This window comes from the organism of the source record quoted next, unplaced genomic scaffold (genome assembly GCF_019419815.1).
Source record: "Pyrus x bretschneideri cultivar Hongxiangsu unplaced genomic scaffold, Pyrus_bretschneideri_v1 Contig37, whole genome shotgun sequence".
Taxonomy (NCBI): Eukaryota; Viridiplantae; Streptophyta; class Magnoliopsida; order Rosales; family Rosaceae; genus Pyrus; species Pyrus x bretschneideri.
In genome coordinates this window covers 1,206,351-1,221,068 of record NW_025999690.1, presented here as the reverse complement: position 1 = coordinate 1,221,068, position 14,718 = coordinate 1,206,351, and the positions used below count along the sequence as shown (strand labels likewise).

The 14,718-nt window shown below is 36.1% G+C and overlaps 1 protein-coding gene across 1 annotated transcript; it reads left to right on the top strand.

Annotated features, from left to right (window-relative positions):
- Window positions 1-4,642: 4,642 nt before the first annotated feature.
- LOC125468334 lies at window positions 4,643-10,428 on the top strand. The gene is made up of 8 exons (XM_048563980.1): window positions 4,643-4,937; window positions 5,285-5,600; window positions 6,209-6,406; window positions 6,549-6,821; window positions 7,314-7,416; window positions 7,633-7,751; window positions 8,569-8,745; window positions 8,978-10,428. Exons 2-8 carry the CDS (start codon window positions 5,298-5,300, stop codon window positions 9,806-9,808), a joined length of 2,004 nt encoding a protein of 667 aa, XP_048419937.1. The 5' UTR covers window positions 4,643-4,937; window positions 5,285-5,297; the 3' UTR covers window positions 9,809-10,428.
- The last annotated feature ends 4,290 nt before the right edge of the window (window positions 10,429-14,718 follow it).

The following is a 14,718-nucleotide window of genomic DNA, read 5'->3' as shown; positions in this document are numbered from 1 at the left end:
GATCTGTTTAGCATCAGGGCAAGTTAGTGCCAGGTCAAGAGCCTCTGGGCAAGCTTACGGTAGACCATACAGGCCATTAGGAGAATGTTTTTTGTGAAACTCCTGCATGTATTCCAAAGCTTTGTAGAGAAATGGTGGCTGAAGATTTCATCAAATTTTAATTAATGGCTCTTGTAGGGGTAATGGAGGAATTTTTCTTTCCGCTTCCTTCTTGAAGTGCTCGAAACGGGCTTTCATTTCTTCAGGTCGAAGGAGGAGTTTGATGCGCTTCTCAGATTCTTCGATTGTGGTTTCAAACTCTTGATCGATCACCATTTTCCCATGAAGTAACTCGGCCATGATTGCCCGGGGTTGTCGGTCATCTTCGCTACCCATTGTTTATTTCGACTGCTATTTAGTGGTTGTGGTAACCTGGGCTGCTTTTCAGCGAGCCATATAGTTTATTCGTTGGTGTCAATGTTTTTGCGATTTGGATAATGTGGTATATACACAAATATGTTGATGTAGTGTTAGGCGCACTGCTGACTTCTTGATTTGGCAACTGCGGCTGAGGAAGGAACATGTCTCGGCCTTCGGGTTCTACAGCCTGAAGACAAGGTTGCTAGTTTTGCGAAGTTCAAATATCAAATTCGGCTTTCAATATGTCGAATGTAGTAACCTGTAACACTTCACTTCGTCGAGAATGCTGATGAGATGACCTCTACCAACAAGGACTAAAAAATCCTTGTCGATCGAGACTTAGATAAATAACTAGTCGGCCTTAAATTAGTGTTGTTTATCCAAACTGAAGGTGCTCATCGGTTGGTTGATTCTACTGCTCCAGTGTTGCTTATCCAAACTGAAGATGTTGTCGGTTGCCTTCACAGTGCTGTTTATCCAAATTGAAGATGTGTTGCCGGAAAAAGAAAATAAAAAATCTCAAGGTGTTTAAAAGGTTTGCGCAGGGCAATTTGTATGTTGAATTGGAAAGGGCTTGAATAATGCATTTCCTCCTTTATTTATAGTAGTGAACCTACTCCTGGTCGAACCAGAGAAGTACTTAGACTAGAACTCCTTATCCCAATTTGATTATGATTTGGCCAATCCTAGTTCCAATAGGTTCCTGAACTAGGCTCTATAATGAGCAAGATTCATTCCCTAATTCTCAGCGCCTTCAGCTTTAAGACCCCTTGTTGTATTAAGATTTGCCCTCTTTGCTTATCCAAATCAATCCTTCTCACAATAGGACTTAGCCAACTTGATTGGGCGGCCTTATGGCGGTAAGACAACCCATAATACTTTTGGAAGAGTATTGGGTTGAAAACAAACCTAGGCTCAGCCCAATAATATTATTTTGGGCTCAAACAATTACAAATGTCTATATATAACCTTCTGGATTCAACATCATTTGGCGATTTGTAGTATAGGTTTATTTCTCCACGTTCTTACTAAATTTTAATAGAATTGCCCTTTTCCAGTTTGGCCAATAACTTTTCTTTTCATCGATGAACAAAAGAACATGGTTCAACACAGCTCATTCATGAATTTGTAGCTACTGTAAAACCAAAATTAACATTAGTAATCATCAAGTCACGATCCCATAATTCTCATGTGCATGCACATGCATATTTATGAGCATTCATTACTTTGGATATCCTTGCCTCTTCATGGGCCTTATATTGTCTCTTCTAGGACAGTCATGTCTTATTAGGTGAATTATTTAGAGAATTTGGATCATGACCTCTTCTATAACATTATAGAGCTTGAATTTTTAATCTTTACTGGGGAGTTGAATCATTGGAACCTATACATCCATCATGCTTCAGGCATGAGATATATTAAAATTTCCATCTTTATGGATTATCTTTTGGAACTTGAATCCATGTGGTGACTATCATGTTGTGGGCATGCAATAGTTCAATCGGCATCTCTGTAACTTGTAATTAATTAGTAATTTTCAAAATTTGGATTACCTTTCTGTACATCATGTGAATGATATAAATGGTAGAGTTTGTTGAGGCTGTGAATAGGATTCCCGTCATCGAACTTTGGTATTCCGTTCACTTAGTCAACCACTCATTTTCACTCTTGGTGACTCGTCCATACTTGGCAGCTTCAATGTAAAGAGCCAACAGCGTACCAACTGTTCTGCGATGTTGGTGACTTGAAACCCGGCTCCAACAATAGTTGAAGGTGACTACTTGAGACCAATGCAAGGCAAGAGATCAGGCAAAGGTTATGGGCAAGCAGTTCTAAACTAGAAGTTTGATTTCAGGTTTCGACTAGTTGTTTTTTTCCTTGTCTTGTAGGCAAGCAAGGGTAAAGGAAAAGACAGGGGAAAAAATATGATATGAGATACTCTTGCTCTCGACCGTGATGATATGAGATACTTTTGCTCTTTAAGAAAACAGTAGAAGACTTTGATGCTGATGTAAAACTTCACGATGAAAAATGTTTTCTTGCTGAGAAAATGAGTTAGGCATTTTGAGAGACTTGGTTAAAGATGCATTCCCGACAAGGAAGAATTTTTTGGAGCTCTGCCTTACCATGGAGGACGGGAGTCGACATATATAGGGATTTCCCTACAGTAGGTGGTGATGTTGTTGGGACCATCTTCTTTACGCTTGTCGGCAATAGTGGTGTAGTTGAAACGGTAAAATTCACACATCCAAACTTTGTCAGAGATATTTTGACAGAGTTGTCCTTGATATCTAGAAAGTTGAGAATGCGTCTGAGAAGTGCCAACGAACTTAATTTAGTAAAATTTGACTTTTGAAATTCGGAGAATGATGTCTCTTTGATTTTTGAAGTGGTCGTGTTGCCTCTCATTCTATAGAGGCATCGATTGTATAAAAAACAAACACGTTCGAAAAGTTGCCCGCTTGTGGAAATTGCTTATCTTGTATTTTAGAGATTTCACTTTATATGATTTCCTTTTCTTTCATCTTTTTTGAAAATGGCTTGCCCATCTGACCATCATTTCAATTTGAATGTTATGGAAGATGCAAACGTGCCTCTTCAGGACAACATATTGCACTCATCCTTCTTATCCTCTAATGGTCTTCTTACGATTGTGGACTTTGTGATGAGGAATAATATAACTATTACAATAGTAGCCTGAAATCTTCTCACTCCCAAGGATAAAAGAATACTTTTGAAAAGGTTTGATGAATTGGTTGTTTAAGACTCTTTGGCTTTTAGTGTTCAATGTGCGAGCTCTGTATCCAATATGGGCCAACGTCTACTTGCTTGATCCTGCCAAGTTGAATCACTAATGGCTGAGGTGGCAAGCCTTAGACAAGAAATTAAAGGGCTCAAGCATGAGAATAAAGAGTTGCACATACATGCAAATAATTACTCAATGAGCATGAATAGGAAGCTCGACCAGTTGCAGGAATCTGAAAGTTGGATTCAAAGTGACCATCAGAGGTTCATGGCTCTATTCCAAAGGCATCCATTGCCTCCACCACCTGGAGTTCTACCAACTACTCTGGCTTCAAATGATCAACCTCTGGTGCCTTCTTCTTCTGGAAATTTGCCACGTATTGAGGCTTCACATGATCCATCCCCAATGCCTGTCTCTTTTCGGGTACTGACAAGTATTGAGGCTTCATATGAGCAACTTTTGTGAAGGCTTCCTATGTTCGTTTTTTTTTTTTTTAGTTGTAACTCATGTGTATGCACATGTATATATATATAGAAAAGTTCCCTCTATTCTAGTTTTATACATGCATGAAACTTTTGGTTTAGCTTGTTAGATATAGGAAACTATGAAAACTTCTAGTTCCATTAATATGTCGATGATAATCAAATTGAGTTTTACTACGTCCATCATTTTCTTGTTCCAAAAGGAAGAAACTCAGGTATGACGAAAGTTGCGATAATTAATTCATACCATATAAACACATGCCTACACAAAATGTTATCAAGTTCTTAACATTAGTCATAATGTCCTCGAAATTTATTCTCGATATCGGCATCATTGGAACCTTTGGGTTCATAGTTTTGGAATTCATGCCATACTTAATTTGTGCACGAATTAAGGAACTTATGGTCCTTATTTATATGGCTGTCAGATTTTCTACCAATAATTATAATAATAATAGTTATATAACCAAATGTATATTTACTTTAAGAAAATTAGTCATACGAAGATATGAAGATGAAATTAAAGGATTTTCTTGTATGTGAGGTTCCAGCATAGATAGGTAGTTCTTTACCAGATTTATAGTGTTGTGTTTTCTACCAACACGAGAGCTTCTCGTACTAATAACGTGTTGTGAAATAGACGGTATCTATGTAGCAGAATAAAATAAATAAGATACAATATTTCCGAGGTTCGGTAAGTGTGCCTACGCCCTTAGGGCAGTAGTAGTAATCTCTCTTATTATCAAATGGAAATTACAAATGAAAACAAGAGATTGTGTGTTTTCTTTTGTCGTAACATATATCGTTCCTTGTTAAGGCAAAAAAATGTGAACGTAGGTAGCACACATTCAATATTTGTAACTTGATAAAGATCTTTAATTTTGATTGGCTAAAAAGAAAAGGTGAACCATGCTTATATTCTCATGTGAATCATCCATCTTTATAACATGAGAATCACAATCTCTATACATTTTACAATTTCTCGAGAAAAAGAAGAAGCTAGCGTGTGCGAATTTTCTCTGCCCATATCCCAGTTAAGGTCGGTTTCTAATTGCCACATCCTTCCCCACTCACCATCTTCCCACGCCCGCCACGTGTCCATAAACAAAACTACGCCCCCGCCTGCCGTTTTGCTTCAAAACTGCGCGGAAGCTCTCAAGCTCTCCGTGCCCGAAAAAACGAAGAAACGCAGAATTTAGAGGCTCTCTCGTTCTCGTCGAAGAATCAAATCCTTTCTATTTTTAATGCCTTACGCTCGAAGATAATCTCAATCAATTCCATTTAATTCACGCCACAATCGATCTCTTCAGGTGCGCTTTCTCTTTGCCTTTGGATATTTTGTATCAAATTCCCCCAAATGTCTCTCGGATTTTGGATTTTTAGGGTTTTAATGTTCAAACAATTTCTGATTTCAATAAGCTTTGGTCGAATTTTTCTCCTGACCTTATGGGGTTTTCGATTTTATTCACTTTTTTCTGCCGAAAAAAACCCCAAAAAAGATTGCTTTTTGATTGGTTTGGTTTTAATTTTATTTACTTCTCGCGGTGATTATGCAGGAAAATTTGATTAATTTTTATTTTATTTGGGGATTTTAGATTGAGGGGTTTAGTTGAAGTTGAATTTTGATCATATTCTTGTTAAATTTGTATTTTTGTAGGGATAGTAAGCTAATGGCAACTGCAACTATGGCCACCGCAGCCGGTGCAGCTGCTCTTGTGTATTATACATTGAATCGTAAGCTACAGTCCCCCCTGTCGGGTGGCGACGATGATGAAAATGGGCGTGGTGGTGTGCCCAAACATGCTCCTTTGGGAATTGAACGCGTTTCGCATAGGTTAATTCAAGCCCCGGCTACATGGCTGGAGACCATTTCAACTTTGTCGGAGACTCTTAGGTTCACTTACTCCGAGACTTTGGGGAAGTGGCCTATAGGGGATTTGGCATTTGGGATTAGCTTTCTCCTAAAGAGGCAGGTAAAATGTTTTCATGGACATAGTTTCTTTACCGTGCCAATTTCAGTGTTTATATCGATTTCGTTATTATTGCATGGGTTTTGCGTTATGTGCTGAAAATAATGGTTACATACGTAGATTTTATAATTGGCGCATGCGGGGTTTGTGTCGCTTAGATGGTTGCTTACAATATGGCGAGATTTTAGTTTTAAGATTCATGATAGACGGATGTTGATTTTACACAAATCACTAGTATTTTTTTTATCTGAATATAATACTCAATCTAGAGATGGAAAAAAGGGTGATTGAATTATGGAAAGCATTCTTCTAACTGAGTGTTAAAAACAGAATTGGTGAAAAATGTGACACTATACTCTGCAGCTTTCGCAAAATTTTTTGGAAGTTTACCTATTATTAGCACTTCTTTACGATACTAACAGAACCAAGAAAGGAATTATTCAGAACTGTTTGTCATTCTGGAGATAAATAGATTCACAAGAAAAGAAAAAAATGTTACATGACATGCTATCCTTCTTGTATTTATTGTTTGCATATACCATGTAGTCATTTTTCTTCTATTGTCTGTTTGGAAGAGTGATATTGGATAATAACTCGTCTTTATGGTGCAGGGAAACTTACATGTTCATGGTGTATTTGGTGGAATAGACAGTCAACAGCTAAAAGGATCTCAAACAATTGCTGAACTCAAATACCTCTTAAACTTATTGACATTGTGTTGGCATTTTTCGAAGAAACCTTTTCCATTGTTTTTAGAGGAGACAGGCTATTCAGAAGAAAATGTTCTTCTCCAGGAACCCAAAGCAGGAGTAGGTTGCGTTACTTAGATATTGTTACTGTTGTACTGATCGTTGGTCAGTGTCTTTATGCACTATTTTACTCTCAATGGCATAAAAAATTAATTTAGCACTATCTGTTAATATCAAATTCTGTATTTACTGTGTTCTGCAGATCTTGAAACCTGCTTTTACAATTCTTGTTGATCATAATAAGAAGTGTTTTCTCTTGCTGATTCGCGGAACACATAGTATTAAGGACACTCTGACGGCTGCAACGGGAGCTGTTGTACCATTCCATCACAGTGTTGTACATGAGGGAGGAGTCAGTAATTTAGTTTTGGGTTATGCACATTGTGGAATGGTTGCGGCTGCTCGATGGATTGCCAAGCTTGCAAAACCTTGCGTACTAAAAGCACTTGAAGAATATCCTGACTATGAACTTAAGGTAATGGCATAAGTGTGGATGTTCTCTATTTTACTACTCATCTTAATTAGTTAATCAGTAGATATTGTTATGTTGTTAAATTAAACGACTCTGATGTTTTAGTTCCTAGAAAGTAAACTTTTTCACGAGACATCTTGGCTCTGATACCTTTCAGTATCATTTTTGTTGATATATATATATATATATATATATATTTTATTTTTTTTTTTGCATCTGTAAAACTATGTCCCTGAAGCAGCTTTGCTACTGCAGGTGATGGGTGGGGATTTATTGATTAGCTGATTAGTTATTTCAGCAGTCTTGTGTTATGAATTATACAGACCATATGGCTAGCAGAAGTTTCTTCTTGGAACTTGATCAAACTTACAATATTTTGAGTAGATTCATGTAAACATATTGTTCAAATGTTTCTTCTTAACCCATTTGATAGCTTCGAACAATATTATGGTCCACAAGATCAAAATATGTATAACAAATAATTGTTTCTGACAGATTGTAGGGCATTCTTTGGGTGGAGGCACTGCAGCACTTCTAACATATGTATTGCGGGAGCAGAAAGAACTTTCAACAACCACCTGTGTGACGTTTGCTCCAGGTTTGTGTTTGTTAGATGTCATGGCCTAATATTAATTTCAGTGCTGCGCATCAAATTGGGTTCCTTTATTTTTTGTATTCTGAACACCAAAATTTTCTTAGTTGTATTATTTTGTTCTGAATTTGGATGTTTGTTTAGTTTAGCATGATGTAACCAATTTTTGTTTAGTTGAGTATTTCTATTAGCACTAAATAGTAACCATTTATAACAATGCAGCTGCCTGCATGACGTGGGAATTGGCAGAATCAGGAGCTGGTTTTATTACTTCTGTTATCAATGGAGCTGACCTAGTGCCCACGTTCTCTGCCGCGTCAGTGGATGATTTGCGTGCTGAGGTTATGTTCTTTAACTCTGTGATTGAGTGCTTGATTGACTACCTTGTTGGATTAGAGGTCCTTGGGAGATTGCTATCTTTGTTGTGGGGTGAATGATGCTTATCTGGTTGACTAAATATGCTGATTTTGATGAGGGACGGCACTTCTTGAATAGGGTCAAAACTACTATATACTCCCTATAAATTTACTTGGACAAAGTTTGTAGTACTCAAGACTTTTATTTGTTGCTGCTGACAAAGCTTTTTCACTGTACATTTTTGGTTCTTCTAAATGGTTTGTGTTCTTACCGATAATTTTAGTCCAATTACGGAAATGCTCTTTACTCTAGTACCATCTCTGCATGCTCTTTTCTCATTTCTGTCTGAGTTATTGTGATATTTACTTCCAGTAAATAGATATGAGGGAAAACTAACGAAAAGTCCAAAAAACACTTCCCTTTTAATGAAAAGTCCTTTTTAAAGGTATAGTGAATAGTACTAGGGAAAGGTATAAATGTGGTTTTTCATTAAAAGTGAACAGTACCGGGAGTTTTTTGTTAAACCTCCCTAGATATAAATGGGCTTTCGGCAAGAATTAATGATATTAGCTGAGTATGCCCAATATTTTTTTTCATGATACCTTGTTAGGTCCGAAATTTTTTCTCTATGCATCCATTCAGTGCTGGTTCTCTGGCTTGTTGGTACTTGAAAAACTTGCATGCCTTCTGTAGTTTTTTGAAGCATTCCAAATGCTTATGATATTCCTTTTATTGATCCACTGTATGTTTCTTTCTAAGTTCTAACATATTGTTTTATAAAATTGTGTTATCTTTTTACAGGTTACGGCATCTGCTTGGATAAATGACTTGAGAAATCAGGTTGAGCAGACAAGAATTCTTAGCACTGTCTATCGATCTGCCTCAGCTTTGGGTTCACGGCTTCCCTCCATTGCCAGTGCTAAAGCAAAAGTTGCCGGGGCAGGTGCAATTCTACGCCCTGTTTCCAATGGTACACAGGTAATCTATTTTCTTTTAATGTAGTTTTGTCGCACACCATATCTTTTCCTTTCACAACCTTCTTGTAATCAACTAAATGCGACTTTTGATGTGTTATGTCTTGTGACATATGTCTGGTGACATTCTTGTTATAGAAGCTTTCAACCTTGTAATTCGGTGGTTGTAACTTTGAATCTGTGCTCCTCTTCTACTAAATCATTTGATTGGCTTGTGAATCTTTCTGATTTCACAGGTTGCTGTGAGAAGAGCCCAGAGCATGGCTCAGGCAGCATGGACTCGTCCTTCCCTTGGCTTGTCATCATGGTCTTGCATGGCTCCTCGTCACCGAGCCTCGGTTGCTCTTTCAAACTCAAATGATGAAGGAAGTTATGCCGGATCCTCTGGTGGCAGCACAGAGACTTCTGACCCTCTTCTTACACCCCCCAAGAGAATCACAAGCTCAGCTGCCATTGAAACCATCGACCTACCTGTATCTTCATCTGTAGGAATGGAATGGACTTCAGAGATTGATTGTTCTTATTCTGACAGAATGCGTCAAGACACTGATGGTGAAGTCGGTGATGAGCGTGAGGGGCTCACAGACCATGATAGACATGAAGACCGCATGACTGAAGTTGAATTGTGGCAACAACTTGAGCATGAGCTTTATGATAGAACAGAAGGTGAGGATGCAGATGTGGCAAATGAAATAAGGAATGCAGAAAATGAAATAAGGGAAGAAGAAGAAGAAGAAGCTGCAATTGCGGAGGCAAGTGATGGTCAGCCTGAGAGCTCTGCTCCTGACATGAAGGAAGCGCATAGATTTTTTCCTGCAGGGAAAATTATGCATATTGTTACCGTTTACCATGGTGGTGCTGATAGTGAATCGAGCCACTCGGGCAATGAGCAGCCAGAAGAGACTAGGGTTGGTATTTTCCTCACTCCAAGATCCTTGTACAGTAAGCTGAGGTTATCACAAACCATGATTAGTGATCACTTCATGCCGGTATATAGAAGACAGATTGAAAAGTTAATTAAAGAACTCGAGGAGGAAATGGCTTCCATCGGAGAAGTGGTATTATAGGAAACGAACATTGGAGTAACAATTCGTCTATAACCCTCTGCACTGGACGTGAATTTTTGCCCCTATAAATTTTGAATCTGAGCTGCATAGAGACAGAAATCCTCCTCCATTTGCGTTGCTGCAATGTAGGAAGAACGGTGATAGCTTGATGCTGCAACTTTCAAATCAAAGAACCACGGATAAAGCAGTATGCAGTTCCGAAAATCTTCGTCATCTGTAAATTAGATGAGGTGCTACTGTTGATTTATTTGTTTTCTTTTCCTCTTCAAATTTAGGTGGTAGGCTACTTTTAGTAATTTTTATGTTGAACTTGTGGGTTGTACTGTGCTCTGTGCGCCCTGATCGACATTAGTTTCTTCAGTCGTAGGAGAAAGGCTTCCGTGGCACGAAAGGCTATGTGTAAGTTTTTCTTCACATGAATTTATGGGATTAGCATGGGACGCTACGGGGGTATACGTGCCATGGAAATCGCTCTCCAGCTATAAGGGATGCAGTAGGAGTTTGCCATATTAATTTTGTTACAGAAACTTTAAACATCTTCCTTGAGATATCATAAGCAGGCAAATATGACAATGTAAATATTAATTGTTTTACTACATTTTGCAGATTTTCTATTAGCACTTCATGTATTGCTGAATAAATTCACAACTTTTTTATAAATTGATTTATATACCCTACAATATTAAATGACTATTTAGGCCTTTAAGGAGATGAAATGGTTTTTTTTTTTTTTTTAAATATTTTTTAATGCACCCCAAATAATAACACGAGGCAAGTTGTCATTTACCATAGTGGTAGAAATGTGTTAAGCTTTTGCATAATCGCATGGATTCAAATCTTATTGGTGGTTAATCTAACAAAATATATTGTTTGACAAATAAAAAAAAATAAAAAATAAAAAATAAAACGAGGCGGTTTACCAATTTGAACGTTTCACTCCCAACCTATTGCAAAAGCTGTAAGGCCATCTCCAATAGAGGGCTCGTTTTAGCCCTTTGACGCTCCAAGATATTAATATTTTAATGAACAATATAGAGCCATATTTGTCTTCATCTCCAACCGAGGACCAAAGGGCCATAGGGCTGTTTTAGCTCTCTGGCACTCCAAGATATTAATATTTTAATGAACAGTATAGGGTCATATTTGCCTCAATCTCCAACCGAGGGCCAAAAGTCCATAGGGTTGTTTTAGCCCTGTCACAAAAAACCGTCTCCAACCGAGGGTCAAACATAATTTATTAATTAAATTTAAAAACAACTTAAATTTAAAAACAACAACTTAAATTTAAAAATGACAAATTAAATTTAAAAACTACAAATTAAATTTAAAACTACAAAATATGAGAATTGAAATGGTATAGGAATGGTGAAAATTTTGTGAGGAATGGTGAATGAATGGTTTAGGTATTTATAGGAAATAAAAATAGAATTTTTAAAGAAAAAAAAAGCCCCAAAAAACCAAAAAAAAAAAAAAAAAAAAAAAAGAAGGAATCCAACGGTAACTGGTGTCAACTAGCCGTTGAATTCAATTTTTTGTTTAAGCATTCATGTCGGATATAACCGATATGAATATATTTATATTAAATATAATCCTGTCCGTTATATTCGATAGGATTGCTGGAATTTCTGGCCAACCCCTAGCTGGCCGGTTGCATGCAGCCAGCCTTTTGGCCATTTGGCCCTTTTAGATTCTGTGGGGCCCACGAGCCCTTTGGCTTAGCCCTCGGTTGGAGACGATTTTTGGGCTATTTTCAGCCTTCTAGCACTCTGGGCCCTTTGGTTGCAGATGGCCTAACAAGCATAATGTTCGAAAAAAATGACTGATATTCACACTTGACAGTGAGGCACTTTCGATGAAAAAATTTCAAAAGATAAAGATGACAATGAGTCATTTAAAAGTATCTTCAAGTTATTGGTAAACAATTAAATAGCTAATTACTCTAAAATTAGAGTTTCCTTCCATGATTGGTTTAATGTGTTGTTAGCAATTACCCCGAATTCATCTAATGATATGCAAATGGTAGATTTCGGGGCTTCCTTTAAATTGAAAACTGGAGATCTCGAGTTCGAACCCCACTGCTAGTGTGGAAGCTAGACTTGTGGCCAGGTAGATGCTGAAATGCTTCTGTGAGTCATTCTGGCCCTTGAAATGAGTAGATAATCGTGGCTTGCCACCATTTATCCTTACAAAAAAAAAAAATATCTAAGATATGCAAAAACTCCAATCCATCATAAATGAGTGAATGACTTATTACCTGTTCAAATAGAAATGTAGAATAGATGTGTTCACTCTTTGTTATAAAAATTGGGGTGAAGCACCGATTTAGTCCCTGAATTATCACCTTAGTGAAAATTAGATCCTTAAATTAATTTTTTTCGGAAAAATAAGTCCCTAAATTAATTAAAATTTGCTATTTTCATCCCTACTATAATCTTCAAAGCTATTTTATCCAATTTTTTGTCAACTTTAGTCATTTGACACACTTTAAAGTGTAATACCGTTCTTTTCTCACCTATAAGCCCTTAACATTTCATATAGATTGCAAATCTAACATCTAATTTACCCTTTAAAGTTTTTTTTTGTTTTCTTATTATCGAATTACTCTCTAAAGTTAACTCCATACACTATTTCTTTATGTAAAATTACCTATCTACCCTCCAATGTGTATCACATACAAGTAACGTGACTTAGATTGACGGAAAATTGAATATAATAGCTTCGAATATAATATTAGGGATGTAATTGGCAGATTTTTTCTGAAAAAATAGTTTAGGGACCTAATTTTCACTCAGGTGATAATTAAAAGACTAAATTGGCAGTTTACCCTAAAAATTGAGTTCGTATCTGTTTTAGGTTTTTATACTGCGAATTTTGTTTGTGGTCAAGAAAACGAACACACAAGTTATTATTATTTTTAAACAAACGAAGAGTCTGATGTGAGGTTTAAGTGAGTGTGAGATGTACGTACATAAAGAGTGTAGGTGTGAGGGTAGTAACGTGAGGTGTGTTAAAATAAATTGTAATTTAAAAGGTAGATGGCAGTGTATTAAGTATGTTAGGACAAGTCAACAAAATGTGAAGTGCCAATAAAACCACCCTTTTATTAAATGTTCCCTTTAAACATTTACCGTTGCTATTTATTTAAACACATGAAACTCGAATGATTATAGATTAGTTACTTTTTGCAGTAATCGAACAATAGTTATTTTTGTTTGTTTGATTAAATTCGAAGCTTAAATTAATCATAGAGACCAGAATCCTGCAAAGGAATTCCACTTGTAAAGGAAAATTATCGAGATATGCGGAATTGGAGTTCCACATCAAATGCAACTCTTTGTGGTACAAAATCATGCCAACTTGCATCAGAAATTTAATTAATTAATGGGTGATTATAAAGATACTATCTAATTGAATCATATTTTGTAAACCATGAAAAATTCTTTGATTAAAACATTAAAGAAGAGATTGAATCATCAACTTTACACATTACATGCCTTATAAAATATGATCAAAAAACACGGTCTCTCTAGTATTTTTCTTAATTAATTTACTAGCTTTGTTGATATCTACAGGTTCATATATTAATATACACTAGGCCAACCTTGGTGATGTATACCGCAACTAGATTACTAGTTGTCCAAGTAACTTATAACACTACCATGATTCTGAACTTGTACTCTAACTCCTAGCAGTAAACTAATTTAAATGTACATGGATGATCTTCATCTCTCTTTTCTTTATATGCTTTCTATCTTAATCACAACAAATGAAATTTAAACAAAAAGGTTGTCGGAGGAGCCGTAGATATTGATCAACAAATAAAATGAATGGATATGACAACTACACATCATTCTTGTTCTCTTTTGTATACAATCACGTTTAATCTTATAATTTGTTTTCGTTTAATTTCTTTAATTTAATTGCTAAAAATAAAGAAGCGTGCGTATAAAGAGACAAATAATGTGTGATTATTATCTCACAAACTGAATGCAGACTCATGCATTCTCAATCGAAACTTGGTTTGATTTTTAATTTTAATATTTGACGAGTCACTGTCCAAGCTCACATCATTAAATCGTCTCTAAAGACTGGCAGAAAGATTCTTCTTTAATTATTAATGCATAAGAGTTAAAACACTGAACAGATTGTCAACTGAACTTAATTATTATTTTATACTTTTATATTAAGGGATGTAAATTATACACGACCATGCTTTTGATTTCATTGTCGAGATCGATTAAGTTAAAAGCACTTTGCAAAAGCAAGAAAGAAAGGGTCTTCTAGCCCATGAAATGAAACAAAATAAGCCATCATGAAAGCCAATGATTTTGTGGTATGATGCATGCAATCACATTGTGGGAGTTTTATCGTTTTGATGAGATATGCATCCTACAAAACTAATTTCAACGATTCAACCTTCAAACTTGTTTATATATGCTTCAAGATCGCATACATCTAAAATCGCAAAAAACAAACATTTATAGATCAAGTAACAGGACAAAACTTTTCGACGGTTATAAATGAAAAATCACGATCTAACGGTTATTTTAACTCCGATTTTAATGATTTTTTACAGCTACACTCCTTGACTTATATGAATACAATGAATGAATTCGATCTTCAATTTAAAATATTTACACTAGTGGATACCTTAAAATCTTATGTTATACTTAATGAAAGTATAAATAAACTCTAAGTGCTAGTGAATCTATCGCTTTGATGGGATACGCATTCTACGAAACTAATTTCAACGATACAACCATCAAATTTGTTTGTATATGCTTCAAGATCGTATATGCCAAAAATCGCAAAAAACAAACATTCAAAGATCAAGTAACGAGACAAAACTTTTCTAAGGTTATAAAAGAAAAATCACAATATAATGGTAATTTTAACTCCGATTTTGATGA

What these genes read in the sequence shown, in the direction of transcription:
- LOC125468334 (XM_048563980.1), top strand. Translation starts at nt 5,298, where the DNA reads ATGGCAACTGCAACTATGGCCACCGCAGCCGGTGCAGCTGCTCTTGTG. An exon ending in ATCCTGACTATGAACTTAAG is followed by an intron (nt 6,822 to 7,313) that starts GTAATGGCATAA and finishes TGTTTCTGACAG; the next exon opens with ATTGTAGGGCATTCTTTGGG. An exon ending in TGGATGATTTGCGTGCTGAG is followed by an intron (nt 7,752 to 8,568) that starts GTTATGTTCTTT and finishes ATCTTTTTACAG; the next exon opens with GTTACGGCATCTGCTTGGAT.